The sequence below is a fragment of the Colletotrichum karsti genome (assembly GCF_011947395.1).
Source record: "Colletotrichum karsti strain CkLH20 chromosome Unknown Scaffold63, whole genome shotgun sequence".
Classification (NCBI taxonomy): domain Eukaryota; kingdom Fungi; phylum Ascomycota; class Sordariomycetes; order Glomerellales; family Glomerellaceae; genus Colletotrichum; species Colletotrichum karsti.
In genome coordinates this window covers 3358-29190 of record NW_024065963.1, presented here as the reverse complement: position 1 = coordinate 29190, position 25833 = coordinate 3358, and the positions used below count along the sequence as shown (strand labels likewise).

General features: G+C 50.2%; 5 protein-coding genes across 5 annotated transcripts; 3 read left to right on the top strand and 2 right to left on the bottom strand.

The window, feature by feature from the left end:
- Positions 1–503: 503 nt before the first annotated feature.
- On the top strand, positions 504–934 carry CkaCkLH20_12633 (glutaredoxin; the record flags this gene model as incomplete). Its single annotated transcript, XM_038895346.1, has 2 exons — positions 504–705; positions 765–934. The coding sequence occupies 2 exons, from the start codon at positions 504–506 to the stop codon at positions 932–934; spliced, it is 372 nt and encodes a 123-aa protein (XP_038739295.1).
- Positions 935–1235: 301 nt separating this feature from the next.
- CkaCkLH20_12632 (chalcone-flavanone isomerase) lies at positions 1236–2447 on the bottom strand (the record flags this gene model as incomplete). The annotated part of the gene is made up of 1 exon (XM_038895345.1): positions 1236–2447. One exon carries the CDS (start codon positions 2445–2447, stop codon positions 1236–1238), a length of 1212 nt encoding a protein of 403 aa, XP_038739294.1.
- Positions 2448–6109: 3662 nt separating this feature from the next.
- CkaCkLH20_12631 (putative F-box domain-containing protein) lies at positions 6110–9847 on the top strand (the record flags this gene model as incomplete). Its single annotated transcript, XM_038895344.1, has 6 exons — positions 6110–7006; positions 7202–8134; positions 8245–8925; positions 9009–9120; positions 9166–9545; positions 9593–9847. 6 exons carry the CDS (start codon positions 6110–6112, stop codon positions 9845–9847), a joined length of 3258 nt encoding a protein of 1085 aa, XP_038739293.1.
- Positions 9848–10964: 1117 nt separating this feature from the next.
- Positions 10965–15660, bottom strand: CkaCkLH20_12630 (3'-5' exonuclease; the record flags this gene model as incomplete). The annotated part of the gene is made up of 5 exons (XM_038895343.1): positions 10965–11930; positions 11984–12189; positions 12245–12457; positions 14496–15395; positions 15441–15660. The coding sequence occupies 5 exons, from the start codon at positions 15658–15660 to the stop codon at positions 10965–10967; spliced, it is 2505 nt and encodes an 834-aa protein (XP_038739292.1).
- Positions 15661–16180: 520 nt separating this feature from the next.
- Positions 16181–17791, top strand: CkaCkLH20_12629 (helicase required for RNAi-mediated heterochromatin assembly 1; the record flags this gene model as incomplete). The annotated part of the gene is made up of 1 exon (XM_038895342.1): positions 16181–17791. One exon carries the CDS (start codon positions 16181–16183, stop codon positions 17789–17791), a length of 1611 nt encoding a protein of 536 aa, XP_038739291.1.
- Positions 17792–25833: the final 8042 nt, after the last annotated feature.

Sequence of the window (25833 nt, the reverse complement as noted above, 5' to 3'; positions counted from 1 at the left end):
TGATGGAATCAACCTGCACATTGATTTCAAAAAAAAAAAAAAAAAACTCAGCCGCGGCAACCCGCAACAGATTGCCTCAATGACATTCATTCCTGATTACTCAGTGTCCCCTGTCTCGCCCTGTGACACAAATCGCCAGCCAGACCGCCCGTAAAACGGAACCCCCGAAGAACCCGCGTTTCTGCCGCCGCGGGGTCTACGCTACAGAGAAGAAAAAAAAAGTCCCAACCCAACCGGCGGCCATTTATTCCCGATTGCATCATCCACTCGGCCCCCGAATTCGCAACGTGCTTCTGCTGCCCGTCACAGATCCCAAAAAAAGGAGTACATCCGTCCTTGCCCCGCGTCGCAGCCCTTCTAGAAGTACCCTACCGTAACTGCCTCCGCCTTCCAACCTGACAAATACCCACTCTCCCGGGTCTGCTTTACCTGACCTTCCCGTATTTATAAACATCGACAACCCCTCCCCCCCTCTCTTTGACATCTCGAACAACTCAAGACAAATGTCATTCATCTTCCGCCGTCTCTTCTCCTCCACACCAAGCGCAGCAAACATGGCCGTCACCAAGCAGCAGGTCCAGTCCATCATCGACGAGAACAAGGTCGTCGTCTTCTCCAAGTCGTACTGCCCCTACTGCCGCCAGACAAAGTCCACCCTCGACGAGCTCAACGCCGACTACAAGGTCATCGAGCTGGACCAGATCTGTACGTCCCCCTCCGTCCCCTCTCTACTAAAGTCACCCGACACTAACACGTACCACCAGCCGAGGGCAGCGAGTTCCAGGACGTCCTCGAGCAGATCTCGGGCCAGCGCACCGTCCCCAACAGCTACATCAACCAGAAGCACATCGGCGGCAACTCGGACATCCAGGGCCTTCTCAAGGGCAACAAGCTCGAGAACCTCCTCAAGGAGGCCAACGCTCTCAAGGCGTAAGGCACATTTCCTGTCACGTGTCGAAATGAATTTGGGATGCGATAGAAGGCAACGGCAGAGGCTGACGGGCGCGTCGCGAAAGGTCGTCCAGGCTGTAGTCGAGGTGCCGAGTGTTTGATAGGTGTGGGAGGACGGTTGGATTCACGAGATACCACCATGCGATAAACGAGGATAGAGGATAGATAGTATTTCTAGACCTCGACGATGCGCTCCAGTATAAATACATGCATGTCTTTTTTTCCGCGACTCTACGGCTGGCTGTGAGTTGAAACTTGGTGATTTTACAGTTATGGCTCCACATCTACACAACCTGCGCGGCGACCGTGCCGACAGGCCTCTCGACGAACTCCATGACGCCATCAATGATGCTCGTCCTTGCGGCTTCAGAGGCGACCTTATTACCGGCCAGCCAATTGAGCCACAGGAGCCTCGACACGCGCTCGTCCTGCACTTTACCGCAGCTCTGGCGCCCGAAACTCCTGCCGTCGTCGAAGATGACCTCCAGCGCGCCCTTCTCGTCGCGACAGAGCAGCAGCTCCCTCGACTTCGGAACCTTGCCGCGGCTGAACAGCCTCTTGAACTCCTTCATCGCCTCGCCGAACGCCTCGTCGCCGTACGCCTCCTTATCGGCCGACGACCTGTGGGTGATCGCCCTCACGAACCCGTCGCGCAGGTGCGGGAAGTCGGTGTCGCGGACCGGCACGATGCGGAACGCGCTCCGGCATCCGACCTCCTGCAGCAGGGCCGTCCACGCCTCCTCGCCCTCGACGGGATCCCGCAGCTTCTGCTTCAGCTCGTCGCGCTCCGAGGGCACCAGCGTCGTGGCGATCGGGTTGATCTTCTTGGTCAGGTAGTGCTGCAGCTTCGCGACGTCCTGGGTGGCGACGTAGTAGCCCACCATGTACACCTGGATGCTCAGGAAGCTGACGGTGCGGATGCCGAGGCCGACGAGGGTGTACTCGACGCCGTCGCTGTCCTGGACGGAGGCCGCGATCGGAGCATTGGCTGCGGCTTCCGGGTCGCGCGAGGTGGAGGAGTGCTTGGAGGAGAGCTCGACGGTGCGGGGGAAGCTTGGGACGGTCTTGTTGCCGGTGGGCACGAGCTCCCTGCCCTCCTCGTCGTGAATGACGACCTTGCGCTTACTGCCAGCCTCGGTGGTGAAGGTCTCGCTCGGCACCGACGAATCGAGTTGGATCCCGGTACGGTTATCCGTGGAGGGTGATTCCTCCGCGCCTGCCTCTGCCGCCTTGCGCTTCTTCTCCGCCGCGAGAGCCTTGCGGAGCTTGTTGGCCGTGTATATGAAGGAGATGATTCCGGCAATGGCGCCGGCGGCGAGGAAGTAGGTGCGGTCGCGGTCGTAGCTGGAGCGGGCTTCACTCAGCTGGGCGATGTTGTATTTGTCGGTAGGTTGGTGAACGAAGGACCGCTGGCGGTTGAAGAAGGTGCGCCGAGGGGTTCGGACGGGCTGCAGGCGACCCTTGGGCAGGGCCCGGAGAGTGCGCGGGCGGAACATTTGGGGTAGCTCCTGTGAGGTATGTCGTCGTCGGGGGAGCTATCGTGGAGGGGAAAGGTCGAAGGTGGGCTGAAATGTGCAGGATCGAGACGTTGATTCTTCGGATGGATCGTTTTTCGACGGGACGTTCGGGCGGGGAGGACGGCAGACGGGTGCTGTTAGATGGGTTTCGGTGCCGACGGGGCAGGGCGACTACTCATGGCCTAGTCATGTGGGATCGTTGAGCGTGGTGTTCCTGCTGCTGCGCTGCACAGACTGGCGAGGTCGCGGTGAGTGTGGTGTCGAGATCAAATTGGAAGTCTGATCGTGACGGATGGAATTATGCAAATGGCCAATTGCCAATTGGAGAGCTCGAATGATGCCGGCTGTCAGCGGTGGGCCGATGCAAATGCATGGAGGCGGGACTGCCGAATGACGTCTTGACTGTCACGTGTGCGGGATTCTCCGCAGGTGGTGGCCTGTGCAGCGGTACGTACTCCGGAGCTCAGGTCCCTGAAGAAGAACACACTCAGCAGCAGGTCAAGTTCACACCCTCCACTTCTCACCAAGACAACCACTTGGAAGAGCCGCAAGAGTTTGCGACGTTGTCACCCTTGGACGGTAATGCTGATTTGCTGCTCCTTTTTCATGGGATTCCCAAGGCCTGGATTCAATCAATGGTCCGTGCTTTGGGACCAACAAGCGGGAGGAATACCCCGGCATTGTGATCGATCTAAGGATTCGATGCTGCGGACTTGACACTTGACCTCTGCAACGGCCTCGCTGCGTTTGGTGCATTTTCATGGATTGAGGCAACTTGTCATTCTTCGTGCAGGTTTCCGGCAAGGCCTGACGAGGAGGAATCACTCCGCGAGTTGTCACCGGGGCTGGCAGCGAGGCTGAGCAAATTAGCTCTACCGGTGACGAGGGCACAGAAGAAGCGGCATGTCCGTGATATGGCAAAGGCTGCGAGATAAGGCGAGGAGCCGAGGTGAGAGGATGATGTCGACTGTCTAAGCGCCCACGCGTGACGGCGTCCCAGGATCCGTGATACGGTACACCGTCAAGCTGCGCCTCGAAGCGACGCTCACTTTTACTGCAGATGGCTTTAGTCGAAGGCTACCGACGGAAGACATCTCGCATACGCACACCGGTCTTCACCTTATCGATCCTGCAGATGGATGTTCCTGCGGTGAGATGCTTGCGTATTCTGCATACGACTGTCGCCGGTCATGATGACGATAGATTCGTTGTTTATGATAAACAACCTATTAAGAAGACACTGCGTCGACTCATCCCAATGACGACGAGGTGAGACCAGGCCAGGTGATTGTCGTCGCGTCTCAGCCGCGGACCCTGTCCACGTTGAACAACAGCCCAGTTGTTGCTATTCTTAACCCGGGTCTCACGAAGCTTTCTTCTTTTTGCCCAACTCAATCGGCCGGTCTGTACCGTATCTCCCTCCCAGGACCTCGGAAGCCCGGGAGTCAACCTCACTGACCGTCAGCGTAGGCAGCCGTCCATTTTGTTGGGCTGGATTAACATTCGAACCCTCGTTCACATATTTGCATGCCCGTGTTGGCCGGCTTGGCATCGCGCCCAGGGAGGGATGCAGCGATTTGACGACATACCGAAGACGCGAACCGCTGTTCGTAACCTCCGACCACCGACCTCCCGACATTGAATGAGTGGCATGCGGGATATGCCGTCTATCGAATAATGAATTACTGAATCGGTTTGACAAGTGGTTCAATGCTTCCATATCTGGATTGCTATTGGGGGTAGACGAGAATCAGGCATGGATAACCCAGGAAGAGCAGGACTGCTTGGTATCAGGTGTAGGGCGAGCCAACGCCGCATCTTGATGAACCCTCCCTGGCATGATACTAGGAAAAGTAAGCAAGAAACCGAGATGCAATCTGAAAAGGGGACCTCGAAACAGGAATGAAGGTCTGGCTAACCCGTCTTGGGGCGTACCGCATTATGGTCAGCATCCGAGGCCCTGACATCCCGTCTCAACGGTGTTGTAAGGCAGGAGGATTCAAGAGATTGGCACCGGACTTGTCAATGGAAAGACGGGAAACGTCTGTGCTGTCCTTTGATGAGTGTAACTTGTGAGGCGCCCTGAAGCAAGTCAGCGAGTGAGTTGGAGTTGAATCGTCAAAGCGTTGGGCAGACGTAGGGCGGAGGGCGGAAGACGGGTATCAAACGCAGCTTTCGTCTCCGAAAAGGCGAAGGCGAGGCACAATCACGCTCTTTTGTCTTTTTGTTCTTCATCAGTCGGTTCGAATTATTGGATGGTCCCTCCATCAAGAACAAGGTTGGCCAGGCCCGAAAGCCGTCAACCCTGCGTGCCGAAGACCACAGACCAATATCGGAGGGAGGTTGAGGGAAGTTGAGGTCATTTGGAGCCAATTTCCAGCATCGTCATCGCGCCTCAGTCGCCTCGTTCTCGTCTTGGCATCCTATGTTGATTTGTGATATGCGCATATCCCTAAGAAAGGGGAATGCGGACAATTCGAAAACGTGTCTCCCATAATAGCAACTTTGATGAAAAAGGACTCGTGGTACATGCCAGAGCCAGTGTCGCCCTTTCCCTTGTGAGATAGCGTCAGGTACAAGTCGACGACTCGTTGGGTTGTAGATTTGGGCTGGAATATCGAGGTGCAGATGTGGAAATGTACGTATTTCCGGGAGGTGACGTCCGGCTCCAATGTTAAGCGAGGTCGAGGTATCTTTTGGCAGCCACAGTGGTCAAAGATACATGTAGAATGCTGAGAAGGTTTCGCTTTCCGGCGGCTCTGGGACGGAACCCCGCTATAAGCAGGCCCGGGGCTGTTGGGTGCCGTAATTGCACGTCGAGCTTGCATACAACCTCGAATCTTGAATTTCGAAGTTCCAGGTCCCGTCTTCACGCATGAACATCTCAACGAGGCTGAAAAGATGGCCCCACGTTCTGTGTCGGGGAAATCGTCTCGTCTCCCTCTCGCCTGGTTTCGGTTCTCTCCGTCCGGCCAGTTACATTGCTGCTGCTGTTGTTCCCTTGAATTTCGATTGAAGGAGTCTCGTCTCGTCCATGGCCTCTTACACCGTACCTACCGTGCCTGCCGGTGTTGTTACAGCGAATAGAAATGGCAGTTGCGCCTCCAGTAAATAGAGCCTCTCTTTGGAGGGAAGGTACTTGGGTACCTCAAATAAGGTACCTTGAAAATAAGCGCTGTTGCTGACGTGAAAGTATTGTCCTGCTTGATTTCCAAGGGAAGGTACGGATACGTGACTCTCCCTGAGTTCCTTCCTTTGTCACTTCTTTTTCCCGGTGTCACCCTCGAGTAATTACGGTATTCGATTTCCCATTCTCGTCGGGTCGCAACTGTGCTTCCTTCCACGCGTTCGCCAGGTACTACACGAGAAATCAGCAAATCCCTTACTCGTCCGTACTACAAACACCAAATCCGGCATATTCGACTCTTTTCAAGCATAAGGGTCGGCTTCCAGCATTACTCCTGCTTCATCCGCTTGATTGCTGTCCCTGTTTGCTCGGACTCCCGCCTCAGTCTGAAGATCAGCATCGCGAACTCAGCAGAGAAAGACCGGCAGCTGCAAGTTGGTCACGCGGGGACCCTTTTCTTCCTATTTACGGACGCCCACGCCCACAGCCCTCGCCCTCGCCCTTCGCTGCTGCGTTGCAAAGTCACCGGTGCCTCCTCACGACGCCCAGAGGTACATACCTACCTGACCAGACCGACACACGAAAGACTCCTACCATCGAGAGAGAATACCTCCGCCGAGTCACCTCCGCCAGCAACCGCGACTCCAACGTCTCCAATCCCGAGCACAGCACGCCCTCGACCTCGACCTTTCCTTGGGCATTCTCCAGCCAGACGCCGCACGCCGCCAACCTTAGTCAAGATCCCGCCGTCGAGTTCCAGAGCAAGCCCAACCGCCCCAGGGGTGTGTCACTCTCTGCTGTCGCTCCCTCCACCACCGCACCAGAGGCCCCATCCGCCTTAGCCTCATCCCCGTCGTCCGTCGTCATTCGCCCTGAAGTTGTGTTGGTCACTGCTGTCGCTGTCGCTGCCGTTGTTGCTGCTGTCGTCGCCTCCGCTGGCTCCTGGTTGCCGTTGATTCTACAAAGACGAATCGGAGAGATACTGCCGCGGTGCCATCGAAAACCTCGAATCACAATCACCACACCAGCAGCTGCTCCCACGACAAACTCTCGTCGCTCCCTCCGCCGTCCGTCATTGAGTTCAGAGGCTCCGTTCACAGCCTCCACACCCACGTTGACGTTTTTCGTCTCCTCTCCGTCTCCTCCGTCTCCTCTCTCCGAACCCACCGTGTCTCTCCCTGACGTCGACTCAAACTCGTCGTCAACTTGGCGCCTCGTCCGTCACACAACAAATACAAGCCTGCCCTGCTGCCCTGCCCTTCCGAGCCCGGCACAGCGCTGCACCGCACGGCACGAGCAAAAGGTACTTCCAACCCCCGTCCCGCTGCTGCTAGTCATCGGCCACCAATACGACCACTTCAAAGTACCTACCCAGCCTAACCGAGCATCCTTCTTCTCCCAGATCACCCCCGTCCCGTCCTCTCCAGGCGTCTATTCGTACCTACGCTCTTCAGCGTACCGCCGGAGCCTCTCCACTACCATTTTTCGTGGGTCAGGCGTAAGCATCAGCGTCCGCCATCGACCTCGTGGGACCGGTCTGCCATTACTCAATAGAGTCAACCTCGCTCTGGTGACAAATCCCCCGCCATTTGCTTGTCGACATTAGCCGGTTCGCGACACATCGACGACAAACACTCCGCCCGTCATCGACGCTGCCGACCGCTCTTCCATCGATCGGGGACTCGACTCCCCTCCCTCCCCCAAGCCCGAAAACCCCGCGACTCCCTCCTCGACCGGCCGACCGATTCTTTGCTCGCTCGACCGCACCCGTCGTCGTTTGTTGTCGTCGCCCATGATGAGGCCCGCAGCCCCCTCAATAGAAATCATGGCTGGCCAGTCAGTCACTCCGGACTCCCGCTCCTCCTCGTCCACAAACTCCCCCGCCCCTGCCGACAACGAGGAGTCGGATTTCTTCATCGCCGGCAATGACTCCCAGTCGTCCTTGGGAGTCCCCAACATCGAGGACATGCAGGTCAACGATGACCCGTGCCAGCCCGCCGTCAACCGCCTGCCGAGCGAGATTCTCATCTCCATCTTTGCGAGGCTCAACGGCCCCTCCGACCTCTTCAACTGCATGCTGACCTGCAAGCGATGGGCAAAGAACTCGGTCGACTTGCTTTGGCACCGTCCGGCGTGCGTCAACTGGAAGAACCACTCCTCCATTTGCCAAACGCTGCAGCTCGAGAACCCCTTCTTCGCCTACCGCGATTTCATCAAACGCCTAAATCTGGCGGCCAATCATCTCGCTGATAAGATCAACGACGGCAGCGTCATCCCTTTGGCCGTCTGTACTCGCGTTGAGAGGCTTACCTTGACTAACTGCAAGAATATTACCGACCAAGGGTTGACGGCCTTGGTGGAAGGCAGTTCCTCGTTGCTTGCCCTCGATATATCCGGCGATGAGAACATCTCGGACGTTTCCATCAGAACCATCGCACAGCACTGCAAGAGGTTGCAAGGCTTGAACATTTCGGGTTGCCGAATGATCACGAACGAAAGCATGATCCTGCTCGCCGAGAACTGCAAGTACATCAAGAGGGTAAGTCTGCTTCTTTCCTTTGTGCATCTTCCAGCTTGGTGTCGCAGCGGGCCAGATCATCGCGGTACCGCTTCGTGCTGTGGACTTTGCTGACATGACTCTTCCTCTAGCTCAAACTCAACGAGTGCTCCCAGCTGCAGGATAACGCGGTCATGGCCTTCGCCCAGAACTGTCCGAACATCCTCGAGATCGACCTCCACCAGTGCAACCAGATCGGAAACGACCCCATTACCACCCTTATCACCAAGGGTTCCTCTCTCCGCGAACTTCGCCTTGCAGGCTGCGAGTTGATCGACGATAATGCCTTCCTCAGCCTACCGCCAAACAGGACATATGACCACCTCCGCATTTTGGACTTGACATCGTGCGCTAGACTCACCGATCAGGCCGTACAGAAAATCATCGAGGTGGCCCCGCGTTTACGCAACTTGGTGCTTGCCAAGTGCCGCAACATCACTGACGTTGCCGTCAACGCGATCTCGAAGCTGGGGAAGAACTTGCATTACCTGCACCTGGGCCACTGCGGCCACATCACCGACCAAGCCGTGAAGACACTGGTCGCACAATGCAATCGCATTAGGTATATTGATCTGGGATGCTGTACGCTCTTGACCGACGACTCGGTCATGCGCCTCGCTCAACTTCCCAAACTCAAGAGAATCGGCCTCGTCAAGTGTAGTAGTATTACCGACGAGTCCGTATTCGCGCTTGCTCGCGCCAACCACCGACCCCGCGCACGTCGGGACGCCAACGGCAACATTGACGAGTACTACGCCTCCAGTCTTGAGCGTGTCCACTTGAGTTATTGTACCAACCTAACCTTGAAGGCAAGTACTCGAATTCTCGCTGTGCAGCGTTTGGCTAACCGAAACAGAGCATCATCAAACTGCTCAACTACTGCCCTCGCCTCACGCATCTCAGTCTGACTGGTGTAACCGCATTCCTTCGAGAAGAGTTCTCGTCCTTCTGCCGATCTCCTCCACCTGGTATGTCTCCTCCACTTAGAGACTGGATCAAGCTAACAAGGGCAGAATTCACGGAACACCAGCGCGGCGTCTTCTGCGTCTTTTCCGGAAATGGCGTTTCCAAGCTTCGCGACTATCTGAACAACTCTCCCGAATACGAAGGCCTTCGCGACTCTCCCGCCCCTCGGTTCTCCGGCACGGGCTTCGTATCGCGCAGAAACATCGGCCCTCATCCTCCGCAAGCCGTCAATGGTGGCCCAGCCAATGGCGACGCCGAGATCGATGACGGAGAAGTGGCAGAGGAAGACGAGTTTGAGGGTCTAGACGGCAGCGAGATGATTGTGGACGGACAACCACTCCTGGCTCAGAATCTCGTGAACGGCGACGCACAGCAAAACGGCATCCCTCCGCCGCCGCCACCAAACCATGCGCCCCCGACCGGTACGGTGCCGATGTTTGCGCAGCCTCTTGCTCAGGCTCCGTTGTTGTTTAGCCCGACCAGCCCCAGCTTCCCTCGGACAGCTCGCTCGCCAACGACGGCAGGCCCGGCAAATCACCCACCCCCTCTGGTAGTGAGCCATTACTCCCCCACGTCCCCAACAGCGCCAGGCGCATCAACTGCCACCGCCATCTCGCCGCAAGGAACGAACTTGGGCTTCCCCGCGTACACAAACAGGCGACCCGCGCCGTTGGGTGCCAGCACCGCGTCCATGGAGGCCTCGATGTTGAGCCCTGCACCTCCTGGTAGCCGACCGGCAAGTGTCATATCGATGGAGGCATCCATGTTGGGACCGGCCGATCCGGACATGGCAGAGCCATCCACACCGAGCGCGTTGCAACATTCTTAAAGTTGAGCGAGAATGGGATTCGACGAAACCAGTCCCGTCCAGAAGAGGGAAGAATACGACACGTACGGCATGAGATAGGCAACGACAATTATACCCAGGCGCGCGCGCGGAAACACGGAATACAGTAGACTAGCACGGGGAACGTGTTGATAGCCTTATGACCTCGGGGCTGGGCTTTTTGGTCCCTGTAGCCCCCCCTTTTGGCATTGTTTGGCGGAGAGAGAGACGGAGAGAGATGAGGTTTAGGGATATATTCTTCTGAGGCGTTGACTGGTCTTCCTCGATGGAGGGGTGACCCATTGGTTTCTTTCGGTTCTCTTACAAATATTCTATCGGGGGGCGGATTTTGACAGTGTCTTTTGGGTGGTAGACGAATTGCCTCCTTGATATTTTCTTGTTTTTGAGCTCGTCTTTCCTCGGCCTTCAGTCTGGTAGTGGTGTAGGGTACCCAGGAACGAACATGGAACAAGCGGAAGTGCCACCAAAGTCAAAGCATAAAGCATCGAGCGTATTGGTATTGGGGGCGGGCGGATATAGAGAACACCGCAGGGTTTTTGACGAGGTCGCGGGCCCGAATGCCATTGTCCTTTATTCAACGGTATTCTAACGCTAAATTGAACGCCATCGAGAACGTGACTGTGGTTGCGGCGGTGATGTTGGGATGTGTGGGTGTTTTCCGAATCATACGACCATACCCGCCGGAAGTCCTTCATCCGCGTCTTGTTCCCTGGGCAGGGAGGGTGTCGCTCGGAAGCCTTCAAGTAAACTTTTCGGAATATCGTCTTTGCATGAATTAGTCGATGGGTAATTGCGCTGATTACATCGGAAGACAACTTCCCAACACCGCTCATTTATCTGTTTCTTAACAACAAAAATGGAAAGACTCGCGCTTCCATTTGTCGTGATGCAACCCGCTTTCGCCGACGAACGCCAATGCTCCCTTAAGATAGAAATTACATGCCAAACCATCATGTTGGAAAACTCGGGATCCCGTTTCCTCCCTCGCCCGACCATTATTTACCAAAACCCCGGGACGGTGTCGTTCTCATTCTTGCCCAGCAGCTCCTCGGTCTTCCGCATGACATACCAGTGGACCAGGTCCCGCGCGGCCACTGCGTCTTCGAGGCTGTCGTGGCCCGTCTTGCCCATCTGGATGTCGCGGCCCAGGAGCTCCTTCGTCAGCTTCTTCAGCGAGAGGCCGCCGCCCTTCTGTTTCTTCGCCTTCTTCTCCTCTTCGTCCTTTTTCTTTTGTTCCTTGGTCTTTTGCTCGTCGTCGAAAGACATGAGATCCTCGATATCTTCGCCAGTCGCCCGGGCTCTTGCAGCTGCATGGAGCGCCTCAATTATCTGCTGCTCCTCTTCGGCCTCCTTGCGCGCCTCCTCCTCCTCTGCCTCCCGCTTGTCCTTCTCGGCCTTGGCAGCGGTTGCGAGCACGAGAGAGTCGACCACGAGCGGATGAATCCAGCGGAGGGAGGCGAGGTCGTTGTGTACCGCGTGACCGACAACAACGGTGTCGGGACCGACCCATCGCCAGACGGCTTCCCGCGCGGCAGCGTAACCACCGTGAACACACTTACCCTTTCTGCGGGCCTCATCCATGTCCTGTCTGGAAATGCCCGAGTAGCGGGCGTTGTAGTTTTGCATTGGCACGGCCGGGCTGATCAAGCTGTCCAAGAGGATCTCGGAGGTGAAGTAGTCGATCATGGTGAGGCGAATGAGTTCCGATTCGCCGTCGAAGGCGACGCCCATTTCGCAGTCAAGGGCGACCGCCTGGCGGGTTTCTCTGGAGCCGGAGGGCGTGTAAGAGTCTACCGAGGAAAAGGAGATGAGAGGGGCGGGGTTGAAGTCGAAGAGCTGTGCAACCGGCGTCTTGTGGAATTGGTAGCGGATTTGGAGCTCCTGCGGCGAGTATACCCTCGTGAGATGCTCTGGGGCGAAGGTGCATCCCGGTGCGGAGACGAAGTTCCGACAGCAGTTCCAGTGCTTGAGCATGTTAGCCTAGAGAAAGCAGAAAGAGGATGAAGCATTGCGCCTACCATGCGAACGACATGGCCGGTGTGGTACTGGCACTTTAATCGCGGCTTGTCGTCCTTGTCGTCCCTGGCCTTGTCGGGACCGTCGACGCCGGGAATGGGGACACCTTGACGTTGGGCCTTGGGCGCGGGTGATTTCTGGAAGGGTTTCTTATTCCCATTCCGTCCTTCCCTCGCGTCCGGCTTGCCTCTGTTGCCTCCGTTGTTGCCTGTGTCGTGTGAGCAGATGGGCCAATACAGCATCGAGAGAGAGAGGTGACTCACAGCGAACATTACACCGCTGGCAACGCCTCTTCCTGTCGAACTCGGCATGTGAGAGCTGGGCGATGACGAAGCCGCTCTTGGCCAAAATATCGCGGTGATGGGTCATGGAACGCAGCTGCTTGAGGTAGGCGGGCGTCGGGCTGATAGCTATCGAAGGCGCGCCGTACGGGTTCTGCTGCGGGGCCCGAAACTCATTAGGGACCGGGACCTGGACTGGAAACTGTCCGGGCGCCGACGTCTGAGGATAATAAAAAGCCATCTCGAGAAGGGCGGATGGAGGTGGTGACTTTGGCGACTCTATCTTGGATCGGAGCTTTGTAGCGCGTGAACAAAGAACTAGCGGTGGAATGCTGATGAATGATGGTGAGACTGGTGATTGTAAAGGTAGGGTACTGGTGATTGTAAAGGTAGGGTACTGGTGATTGTAAAGGTAGGGTAGCAGATGGTGATGAGTGACATGAAGAGAAAAAGTTTTTCTTTTCCCTTTCAATCCCACAGTCACCTTGCTGTCAAACCTATTGCTTTTGCTTGGGCTGTCGTGTCCTGATTTGGTCGTGGCGGTGGGTTGCTGCAGGTTTGTTTGTCTTGGGAGGTCGCGGCCGCCTTTTTGACCGTTTGCTTCTTCCACTTTCCATTCCCGTTAGCAGCGCTCCTTCCGTGATGCCGTCGTCTTTCCTTTCTTCAGCTCAGCTTACCTGGGTATCTTCGTTGATGGCAGGCGTGATGTGATTTCGAGTCGCGTCGATGAAGTCGAGGAAGTAGAGACCCACCTTGGTGATTGTTTTTAATGACCAGGAGGTATCGCTGCGGCGACGGAGAGTCGCGCTCGGCCTCATTCCCGGTCTTGCCCGCGGATATCTATACCATCGACTGCAGGTGACATGATTGCAAACTCGATTCTCAGAGTGACTTCCTCATCGAGGAACTTTGTTTGGGGCTCCGACGACTCATGAAGTGTAAATAAGTACCTAGCAAAAAAGCCGAGCGGGGGTCTCAAGTGCTGGGCGCTGCTTAAGCTTTCACGCATCAGAGATCAGCCTAGAGGCTGACCAGCTTCGAGTATCACTTCGGATTGCTTCAAATACCCTTCATCAATAATAAATACACATATATCCGTTCAAGGTTGCTGATTCAATGATTTGAGTATCGTTCCAGAAGTTCAGTCCAGAAGTTGATGTGATTATCATCATGCCGGTATTGATTCAGTATTAAAAGTGCACAAAAAAGGTATTAAGAAAATCATAACCAACGAAGGACTCAGCGGATATGGCGCAAACATGTCCAAACCTCTAATTTGACCCCTGAGAACATTACCAAAGCCATTAGTAACCCTCAGGGTCTGCTGCATGCTGTTCATAGTTCAACTGAAGCTCCGGGAGGGCCTCCGGCAGTGAACGCCCGGCCGACGTGTCAGCTTTTGGCAAGCCGTTGGGAACCTCTCGAGATAGACGCATATTAAAAAAAGGTTGAGATATGCCCCAATGAGTTGAAGAATACGTGAGATACGCGCAAGTCCAGTCAACACCGCAGGGCATCTCTCATCCGGGGCTAGCTATATGGTAACACTAGTGAAACTACGTGGTCCAAGATCTCGCGGGTGTCCAACTAAACACTCTAAACCAAAACACTGGAAATATTACATGAGGGTTTTCAACAGATGTGCAAATGCATGTGCTTGGGGCGTAGGCGGAATTCCGACGATGCCCTCGGTGAGGAGAATGCTCACCGATGTGTCCTCACCGTGGGTGGGGGGACTGACTAATCCACACCCGAACACTTGCACGTGACCGCGGCTGATCGCGTTGTCGCGCGGGTTCCGTTTCTTCACCAATTGTTGTGGTGGCATACGTCGCGAAGCGCGTCACATCGCCTCGCACTCCTGGTTCATCTGGTTGGTCGCGTTCATGGAACTGTGGCGAAGAACGCCAGTTCGATTTGCATGAGACGAGAATGAACTAACTCAAGCGATACAGACCTCGTCAAAACATCGCCGCTAACAGCACGACACGGCTTCAATACGTGCAACGGCCGCAGTACGAGCACTCTTGTGAACAAGCAGTATAGTCGCCACAATCGTCATCTCCATCGCTCCAAGTTAACTCGCCTCCTCCCACTTCGTCACTGTTCTCGTCCTCACTGCTCATCGTCTCAGACCCCAACCACTCCTTCCATCTGTCCATCACCTCCAACGAGCACACAGGAGACAATCCTGGTACTTGAGCGTGAACATCTAGCACCCTGGGCCTCTGACGACTTATCTCCATCTTCTGGTCTGCTCTGGACAGCGCAAGGTCGATGATAAGGTGCAGAAGAGCGGCGAGCTGAGAAAGTTCCTTATTCTTCTCCTCCTCCCACTGCGCCATCTTCGCAGACACGTCCAAGACCTCGATGTCGTTGAATGTGCCACGGTTATGGTATGCCAGAACGAAGTTCGGGATCTGCGCAACCCACATTCGAGGAATCTCTTCGCCGAGAAAGTCCTGACCTTTTCGCATGATGGACCTCGTCTTGAGGTCGAAAATTGCCGTCTGGGGCACTTCGAAGCCGCCGGGCTGTATATTGAGCCGAGATGAGCCGTTCAGAGCCGCTGAACTCATCTTGTTGCCACCGAAGCTGGCGATGAGTTCATCGACGGAGCCTCGCGAACCTTTGGAGGGCTGTTTTGGTTGTTCTGGCATTCGCCCGACTTTCTCCTTGAGGTAACCGTCACCTTCGTGTCGGACGAGGCAACCGAGACCGCCAAAGTCATACCGGAGAATTCTTTGATGAGATGCCGAGTTGCGCACCCCAGAATCCCAAGTTGTATAGGCCTCTGGGAAAGTATGCCCGTAGCCTTTGACGTTCGGAATGGTTTCCTTGGGGGAGTTTTCTCGGCGGATCAGGTGTACCACGCTACCGACACGCCAAACCAGCATGCGGAACGGCCGTTCGTCGCCTCGAACGAAACGAAGGAGGTTGCCGAGAGTACTACCGCACGCGACAATATCCACTTGTTTCCCAAAAGGCCGTGGGTGCATTTCCAAGACGGCTTGGACTGCAGGCTCCATGGGGTGATCTGGGTATCGAGCGGCATTCTTATCGCGGTAATAAACTCCGTCGTCTTCCCGCAGCCTGACAGGATCCGCAAGCGGAGTCCATCTAGCTGGTGCACCTTGGTCAATTAGCAAGTGTCAGTGCCAGAAGCGTTGCAACACACCTGGAACCATGATCGTTGGACTTCCTTCGTCGAGCCAGTTGTATGAGGCAACTAATTCGCAGCCTGTGATCCGAGCAGACGACACATACGCCTTCGCTCGTATCCCCAAGTCCGCGATGGTGACAGACTCTATGAGACGGCCAAAGGGCGGAGCCGGCGACGATTCCTCTAACTCAGGACGTCGCCAGTGGTGGTTGCGTCGGTACATATTGCCCCTCATCTGGTGTTTGGTTATTGGCAAAATGATTGAAGAGGCAATAAGACCGAAACCCGCCAACAATGTTATGTGTCGTGCGCTCTTTATGAGAAGCCACCCGAACACCCTCCGAAGGTTTTGGAGGCAGATGATGAGCCAGTCACAGGCCTTTCATGCAGGAGGCCGACCACCGCTCCAACCGCGGAACCAACGGCGGCCCAGATCAACGTTCGGTTGAATTCCACGGGACTTTTTCTACTTGCATTTCAAGCTGCCCCCAACAAAGCTGTTGGAAGCTAAAGCCTAACCTTCAGTTGCCTGCTTGATGCTGCGCGGCATGTGATAAGCACTCGCAACCCCGCCAGAGCAACGTCAAATGTTTCCTTCGGCGTCGTTGTCGAATTACTGTCTTATGCTCTGAGACCAAGCAGTCATTCTGGAATCTCTCACTGGAACTATACACTCCAATTTCTGTTATCTTCGATATCACGAACCAACCTTCGCGTGACGGCCGTGCCCAAGGGAACTTGCCTCGTCTGAAATCATGACCGCCAGTCAAGCTCATCAGCCCGATCCTCGTCGTGCTTCTCGTCTGCTGAAGGTGTTTGGGGACGTCACCAAGGGTGGACGAGTGCTCGCAACGGCTGCCGATGCGCGACTTTTCCTCGAAGCAGTGAGGATGAACGCCTCACCTGCTGCATGCTTGGAGATAATTACGGCCAGGGATGTCGCGCAGAATGCTCTTCGGCATAGCCTCCGTGTCGATTCTTCGGTCTCTTTCATCAACTACCACGTCATACCATTCATTGCCTACATGAGCGATCCTGGAGTGAAGCTGATGTACAATGGCCAACTTCTTCGCCAGGTTCTCTTACTTGTCGTTCAGCCTCCCATCCTTTGGGGCAATCTCTTCAATGCCTACAAAGAGTCTCAGCTCAGCGGGGAGAACCTTCATATCTTTGCCTGGCTGTGCCTGGAGCTGGCGAGCCTTCCCGGGGAAGACTACAACGACATTATTTCCGATATCACGTCAGCCCTCCAGCTGAAGCCGTTCCGGGAGGCCCAGGACCATAAGACTCGGGATCTTCTATACAGAATCAAGAAGGTTCTCGCCCTCAGGGCCACGACCTCGCCCGATGATGACCCCGAGACGGCCGGTGGCCGTCATGACAATGATTTCGCCAACTTTCGAGAGATCTCAATCTTTCCTACCAGCGACGAATTCTACTCGGGCGCACAGCCATTCTATCGACGCGCGTCTGAAGTCGCGGCCGCCAACTCCTCCGAAAGACCGCGTATTCATCTCGACAACCAGTTCCGCCTCCTGCGTGAGGACATGCTCGGCGAACTGCGCGATGACCTGAAGGTGGCGATCGGACGGAAGCGAGGCAAGAAGAATTCTCAGATCCTCGGCGGACTGCTCCCGATCGGTATTGACACCGGCGACGAGAAACGAGGGCGCCGTTGCGCAGTGCTTCTTAGCTGCCGAGCCATGCCAGGTACCTTCAAGTCGTTGAACCTGGCCAAGCGAAAGAAGTTTCTTGAGAACAACAAGGCGTTCCTCCGTCACCAATCTTTCGGCGCCCTTTGCGGAGACGACCACATCATCGCCTTCGCTTTCGTATTTCGAGATGTTGATCAGTTGATGAAGTCGCCTCCTGTGATTGTCTTACAGTTCACTAGCAGCGATGCCACTGCTAGGGCGTTGGATGCCCTCCAGTCACCTGCCAACCTTCGCTTCGTCTTGGTTCATACCCCGGTTTTCGCCTATCAGCCGGTGCTGGAATGCTTACAGGAAATCACCGAGATGCCTCTTGAAGGAGGTCTTCTGCGATTGGATACCAACAGCGACGATAGTTCGTGCTCCCCTCCGATTCTGTCTGCTTCTGTGCAAGCTTGCGTGAGGCAATTGGAGGACCTACTGGCTGGTGGAGGACGCACACAGTATCGCCCACAGCGTCGATGGTTTGGTCTAGGATCACGGCACTTCGTTCTCGATGAATCACAGAACAAGGCGGTGTTGCATGCGTTGAATAGTGCTGTAGCTCTTATTCAAGGTCCTCCTGGTAAGGAAATCTTCCCTCAACTGCTTTTGGCCTCGCAGCGACCACCCTTGTCCTATTCGATGCCCACGACGGCGGAAGAAGTCATCTGACAGTGAGCTTTATTAGGTACTGGCAAGTCATTCGTCGGAGCGTTGGCGGCCATGATACTCCTGTCAGACCCTGGTACTCGCGTAATGGTGTTAAGTTACACAAACCACGCTCTGGATCAGTTTCTCGAAGATCTGATGAAAATTGGCATTGTTCCTGGTTCCATGATTCGCCTTGGATCCAAGTATACCGATAAAACGGAAAGCCTTCTTCTTGATCGACAACTGAAACGCAGTGAGTTCAGAATGACTAGAGAGATGTGGATGAAGATCGACGCGGCGAAGAGTGATATGGCTGGATTGCGCCAACAGATCCAGATCTCCCTTCGTGCTGTCGTGGAGAGAAAACTCAGTCATCTGGAACTCTTGAACACCCTCGAGTTTTTTGAAGATGCGCAAGATTTCCACGAAGCATTCGTTTTACCTGAGCAGGAAGATGGATTTCAACTTGCAGGAGGTGCGCAGAAGGTCATGTCACCGGATTATCTGCTCGACCGATGGGCCCAGGGAAAAGACGCGGGCGAGCTCGGCAGGGCCATCCCAGAGGGCAAACAACACATCTGGAACATGCCTCAAGCTCAGAGACAGCATCATATCGATGCATGGCATGAGCGCCTCCGAAAAGAACACGCCGAGACGCTTCGGAACTTGATAAAGCATTTCGACAAAGCCCAACGACAACTGGAAACTCTCTTCAACGAATCCAAGTGTTCGGTTGTACAAAGCAAGCGGCTGATAGGATGTACAACGACCGCTGCTGCCAAGTACAAGCCCCTGATCAAGGCGGCCAAGCCCAATGTGGTCATTATCAAAGAAGCCAGTGAGATTCTTAAGGCCTATATCTTAACTACTCTTTATCTAGTAATATAATGTTACGGCTAGCTAACTGACAGTAGGGTTTGTATTAATAGTAAGTTAGGTAATAATAATAGTAATAGTTATTAGTCGTTCTATAGGTCTAATTAAGTAATTATAGGTCTTTAAAGGGCTTAGTAATTAGTTAAGTCCTTAATAAGATTTATAGAGTAATTATTACTTAGGTATAGCTAAAAGTCTTAAGTAAGAATTATAAGTTAATTACTGAAGAGCTATGGAAGTTTGTCCTTGAGCGGACTTAAGTCCATCCTATATATAGGTCCTGGGTAGTCCTATTGCTGGGTGCTATATATGCCCTGTACGGCTCCCGTATCCTTGGTATATAGCTTCCGTCTTTCTGGAATATAGATGCTATATCTTAATTATATGGATCTAATCTTTTATCTTATTGTTATGTGACCTATACTATAGTTCTTTTGTTCCTGAGGGATCCTTATGTGTTCCCGTGATCCTATATATAAATATATTATTATAACTGCTTAGTATCCTAGTGGGGCGTCCTTTATTGGTTATACCTAATAGGTTATAATATTAGGTCCCCTCTTTAAAGGTTTAGTCCCTTAGACTAATATAAGTAGGTAGTATCTCCTAGGTTAGGGAGGCGTTAATTATGCTTCTTAATCTCTATAATGCTAATACTATATTAAGTTATATTTAAAAATTAAAAGATTTAAAATCCGTTCTTTATTCTACTTATAACGATATATTTAAGCGCTTTAGTTCTTCTAACGTTATGCCCTATACTTACTGTTTCTAGGTAAAGCGTCCTTATTATATAGCGGAGGGTTTAAAGGTCTATTATAGGTATAAGAATTTAAAGCGTCCTTATAATAGACTAGTTATTACGTTAAGCTATAAGTCCTATTATATCTTTCTTTATAGGCTGCTTCTAACTTATTATAGTGAAGCGTCTTAGTGACTAGCATTAAGAGTAAGAGGAAAAGGAGGAGTAGGCTAGTAATGCTCTATTAGCGCTCTATAAGAAGCTTACTTAGGTATAATTAGAGGTAGCTAATACGGCTAGTTATTTAGTTTATATTTATATAACTTAGAAGTTAATTAAGGAGTATTATATAGAGACGTTTGCTTAGGGGATATAGGAGCTTGAGGAGGCTAATGACGTTCTTCCTGCGTTGGATGCTTATAAGCGATACGTTATGGAGGATCTTTAGGCTAGAGGTATTGAGAATAACCCTTTCTAGACTGAGTTTAGGATTGGGGAGGAGTTTATGGACTTAGGTCCCTTACTTGGTGATACTCCTGTAGTAGCTGCTGGGAGTGCTGGAGGTTCTTGATGGGTTCCTATGAGTTATCTTTATGTCTATACCCCTTCTATTTAATGAGGTATTTTATGTTTCTATTGTTTTTGTGGTAGTTAATGATTTATTTGACTTTATATTCTAGTTCTAGTGGTTCTATAATGATGTAGTCTTCTATATATGAACCTGCTGGTGCTTTTTTGAGAAGTAAAATATAAAAGACTAGATGATACTTTATAGTATCTAGTAGTATAAGTTTAAAGTTAACGTTAGATACCTTCTTTATAATCTCAAAAGGTCTAAGTTTCTTAAAGTCTAACTTATTACTTAGTTATTTTATCTTGATGTTTTAGTGGAGAAGGTATATACTATCTCCCTCCTATAGAGTTAGTCTTTTAACTCTTAAGGTGTTAGCGTATTTATGTATTTATTTGCGTATGAATTTGAGTTCTCTAGGTAGCTCTTGCTGGATTTCCTTAAGTTTGTTGATATCTACTATAGCTTTTAGAGCTGCTGGGCCTTATTGTGGTTCTCTATAGGCTATTGGGTTAAATCTATAGTTTAGATAGAATAGTGATTCTTTTATACTTTCTCTTACTATGCTATTATAGGCGAACTGGGCTATAGGTAGTAGTTAAACCTAATTGTCTTATTGGTAGTTGATATAGTAGCGTAGATAGGTCTCTATGATCTAATTGATTTGTTCTGTCTAGCTATTGGTTTGTGGATAAAAAGCAGTAGATATCTTATGGTTAGATCTAAGCTGTAAGATTAGTGATCTCTAAAACTTAGAAGTAAATAACTTATCTCTATTAGATATAATTTCCTTTAGCGTTCTATATTAGCTAATAATTATTTATAGAAACTTATAGGTAAGGTCTTCTATAGTGCTAGACTCTATATATAGGATAAAGTATAAGTACTTTATGAGTCTATTGATGATAACTAGGACGCTATTATAGTGGACCTTAGTTATTAGTTTTTGGGACTTAAGTAACTTAGTGATAAAGTCTAATGAGATAGATTCCTATGCGGTTTATAGTACTAGGAGCGGCTATATCTTACTATAAGGCTGGTGTTGGCTAGGTTTGCTTTTTGCGTAGACCTTATAGTCCCTAATTGCTAAAGATATTTCTTATTGTATAGCTGTTTTATTATAGTGTTGTTTAATACGTTTCTATGTCTTAGTTACGCCTTAGTAGCCATATATAGGTGTAGAGTGTACCTCCCTAATGGCTTTAGGAGACATTCTTCTAGTTATGCTGGTACTGTCTCTTCTGGCTATTATTAAGAGTCTGACTGCTAGCATAAGGTCTCCTTCCTTGTCCTTCTTGAGGATAACTTGGGTTTCCTTAGGTACCTGGACTTTGTGGTTTGGTCTCCTGCTGAGAGCGTCTACTCTTCCGTTTTCTTTACCTTTCTAGTAGATAATTTTAAAGTTAAATTCTAAGAGGAATTTAGACTATCTAATCTATTATTTATTAAGTTCTTTTAATATAGTAAAGTAGGTAAGATTTTTATAATTAGTATAGACCTTAACTTTATACTTTATTCCTAATAGTTAAGGTCTCTATTCCTTAAATGCTTTAATAATTGCTATAAGTTCTTTATTGTGGATTTAATAGTTGAGTTTTAGGCTATATAGCTTATGTGAGAAGAAGGTATATAGGTATAGCTATCCTTTATTGTCTTGTTGGCCTAGCTATCCTCCTATAGCGTAGTCTAAGGAGTTGGTCTTAACTTTGAATGGTTTCTTAGGGTTAGGTATAATAAGTATAGGTTCTAATATAATGTTACGACCCGTTGGGCTTAGCTACCAACACAACCCCGCCAGGCTCTTGGCGGCTAACGTGGACATATGTAACCTAGTGACATAAGGACGGTCAGGGATCCTCGGAAGGGAAGAACTATGGTGCAAGTCACGTGACGATAAGATAAGGATCATTTTGGATCAAGATGATCTAGATAGACTTGGGGGCTAAACGATCATTCTCGATTAGAATGATCTAGCTCGACCTAAGGTATAAAGAGCATGTACTAGAAAAAGGACTTGTATATAGGATGGACTGGAGCTTGGCTCAAGGATAGACTTCTATAGCTCTTCAGCAATCAACTTTGTGACTACTCTTACTGGTACTTTTAGCTATACCTAAGTGATGACTACTCTATGACTCTTGTTGAGGCCTTGACTGATCACTAAGACCTTTAAAGACCTATGATTACTTGAATAGCCCTATAGAACGACTTGATACTGTTTATAGTTCTTAATCCCTAACTTACTGCTAATATAAACCTACTGTTAGTTAGCTAGCTGTAACACTTTGATTGCTCCTATTTAGTAAGTTACCCTTTGAAAACTACTAATAGTATTATGATGTCTTTGTAACTCTCTGGAAAGACCCCTAGCACTGGATCCTCCTCTGGCGCTGGGAAGGCCCCCGTTAAGAAGAACCTTGCTTAAGAACTTGGGGATTAGAGAATGAAAGACGATAGCGATAGTGACGACGACGATGCGCTTAAGGAACAGCTTGAACGAGCTAACTACGATATCTGATAGATGTAGGAAATGTTTAACGCTAACGCCCGCGCTACTGAAGAACTTTAGGCCGCTATGCGCCTGTCTAACTAGCGTACCTAGGAACTTAAATAGTAGAACTGCACTCTTTAAGCTGCTGCTAATATTGTTACTACCCCTATTATGGAAGGATGAGAGAAGCTTTGACTTAACTCTCCTAATCCTTTTGATGGATCCCTAGGATAGCTTAAGGGATTCCTTATCTAAGTTAAGAACTACTAGAATTTCTATTATGGTAACTTTAAGAATGGAACTGAGAAGGTTATTTATGCGTCTACCTTCCTTAAGGGATGAGCCCTCTAGTGGTTTGAACCCTTCCTTGAAGAATACCTTAATAAGGAAATACTTGACTATTGTTCTACTGAAGTTAGAGATATTTTTAGCAGCTTCTAGGGCTTTGAGTCCGCCCTGAAGTCTCTATTCTAAGACCTTGATGAGAAACGATAAGCTGAATGAGACTTGCTTTGCCTTAAATAGACCAAGTTAGCTAAGGACTACGCTGTAGAGTTCCAATGGATCTGCGCCTAGCTGGACTTAACTGATGAAGGTAAGATCTTTATGTTCTATAATAACCTTAAGGATGAAGTTAAGGATGAAATTATTAAGGTTGATAGACCTAAGGACTTCCTCTAGTATACTGAGCTTGCTATTAAGATTGATAACTGACTATATGAGCGACGTAAGGAGAAAGGTGAATGATGATAACCTGCTAACTCTGGCTGTAAGTACTAGTGGCAGCCTAGATACCATAATAATAATCAATGTAACGAACGTAACAGCACCGCCTATGGACACTATAGCGGACCTATGGATCTCAGTGCGGCCCAGCGCAATGATAACAATAAGGGCAATAGCTGGAAGAAGAACATTAAGTGCTATAACTGCGATAAGAATGGATACCTTGTAAAAGAATGTAGAGCACCTAAGAAGGAACTCTTCTAGCTGGTACCTGAGAAAAGATAAGCTAGTGCTGCTACTAAGGTAATCCCTTATGAATAACTTAGTTGGGCTACCTGCTTTGACGATAACTATGGAGTTCACTTAGACTCTAAGGAATATGTAGGATGGTACCCTAAGAACCCCAGCAGAATGGGATATGATACTACTGGAGTGAAGAATATTAGTGGACCCCTGAATTAATGAACTATTGCTGTAGGATATAGAAGTAATAGCAAACTTGAGCGTAAGGCTTAAGAATAACTTGATAGCCTCCTAGAACACAGGGCCCTTAAAGAAAACGGATAGTTTGAGATGTCTGAATATATTGGCCTTAAATAAGAACTAACCTATGACTTAGATGAGCCTTGCGACGTTGCATGATAACGTGCTTAGATGGTAGCTATCTATAGGTGTGAACCTAGTATTAATGATACTAGCTCTGAAGAGGACTCTGATGATGAAACCACTAGGACTAGTGAACGCCTTTAGTACTAGAAAATTGATCCCATGAAGGACGAATAGACACTTGAATTCTTTGGCACCTCAGGAGAATAGCGTGATAGAAACTATAAACTAGAGTTTGGGCTAGACGACTACCTATATTTATATGTGGAAAGCAACTACTACTGATACCTCTACTGGCTATAGTGCTTCTTTGATAACTGTAAGGAATATCTTGGAGATAAGTATGTATATTAATTCTACCCTAGAAGGTATAACTAAGAACCTATTAAGAAGGTCTATTAAATTAACTAAATATATGGATGGGAACTTAAGCTGTTTGATAGATAAATTGTAACCTTTAGACTAAGCTAAGAATACCCTATGAGATGCCTCTACGATACCGATATGAGCTGGCAAGATTGCTAATAAGATAAATGTATGATCTATGGAGAAAATAAAGCCAAAGCGTGGCGACTTAGCTAGAATGGAGCGACCCCCCCTATAGTAAAGTATAAGGAGAGCTGGCTCTAGAAAGCATGACGCGAAGGGAAATGGATTACCTACTATGGAGATGACTAGTCAAAAAACTAGGATTGCCTACCGAAACCAAGGGATAACGATAGGTAGATAAGATAAGGTCCCTATGTAGTGCAACTAGGGCATACCCGGCTCAACGATATGAGCATATCTGAGTTTAGATATAACTTGATGGAAGACTGGCTACCGTAATGATAGATAGTGGAGCCTAAGGAAACTTTATATTGCCACGAATGGTGAATGAATGAAAAATAACCTGGAAGAAGAAAGCAGTAGAAGACTGCTACGAACTTAGCACTGTTGAAGGAGAACAAGTCTAGTATGGTGGAGGACGCATTACAGTGGAGACAGCGCACCTCCCTATGCAGATCCATGGCTAGAATGAGCGACTGAACTTCGATATTACGGAAATAGGAGACAAGTATGATGTTATCCTTGGAAGACCATGGTTATATGATAGTAACCTATGGATAGATTGGAGAACCGGCTAACTCCATTGGGACTAGGATTTAGTTACTGAGCAGCAGCCCAGAAGAGGTGCCTCAAATGAACCTTTCAGAACTCCTGAAGCGAAGAGATTTTTAGTATACCTATGAATTAAGGATGTAAACGCTAGGACGTTATTAGTAATAGATATTGATAAGGAAGATTGACTTCTGTCTATCCTAGAAGAATACCGGCAATACTAGAAGCTATTTGCTGAAGAACTTGAAATAGGACTGCTAGAACACAGCAACTACGACCATGAGATACCCCTAAGAGAAGGGAAGGAGCCAAAGCTAGAAGCAATCTATGGACTTAATCAGAAAGAAATGGAAGCACTTGACGCTTACCTTGAAGAAAACCTATGGAAGGGATACATCAGACCCTCCACATCACCAGCAGGATATCCGATCCTATTTGTGCCCAAAAAGAACGGCAAACTACGACTCTGCGTCGACTATAGAAAACTCAACGACATCACGATTAAGAACTGCTACCCGCTACTGCTCATCTCAGAACTCAGAGACCTGCTATACGGAGCCTAGTGGTTTATAGCACTCGACTTGAAAGGAGCCTATAACCTGATACGTATGAAATCAGGCGAAGAATGGAAAACAGCGTTTTGAACACGCTGAGGACATTATGAGTACCTAGTAATGCCCTTTGGACTTACTAATGTACCCGTAATATTCTAGATAATGATTAATTACGTCCTATGAGAATACCTAGATGTGTTTGTTGTAGTTTATCTTGACGATATACTGATCTTCTCTAAAACACTGGAAGACCATAAGAAGCATGTATACTAAGTGCTATGGAAACTATAAGAGGCTAAACTCCTGGTGGAACCAGAAAAGAGCAAATTCCACGCGTAAGAAGTTGAATTCCTAGGCTTTACTATAGCCCCTGGAATCCTTAAGATGTCAAAAGAC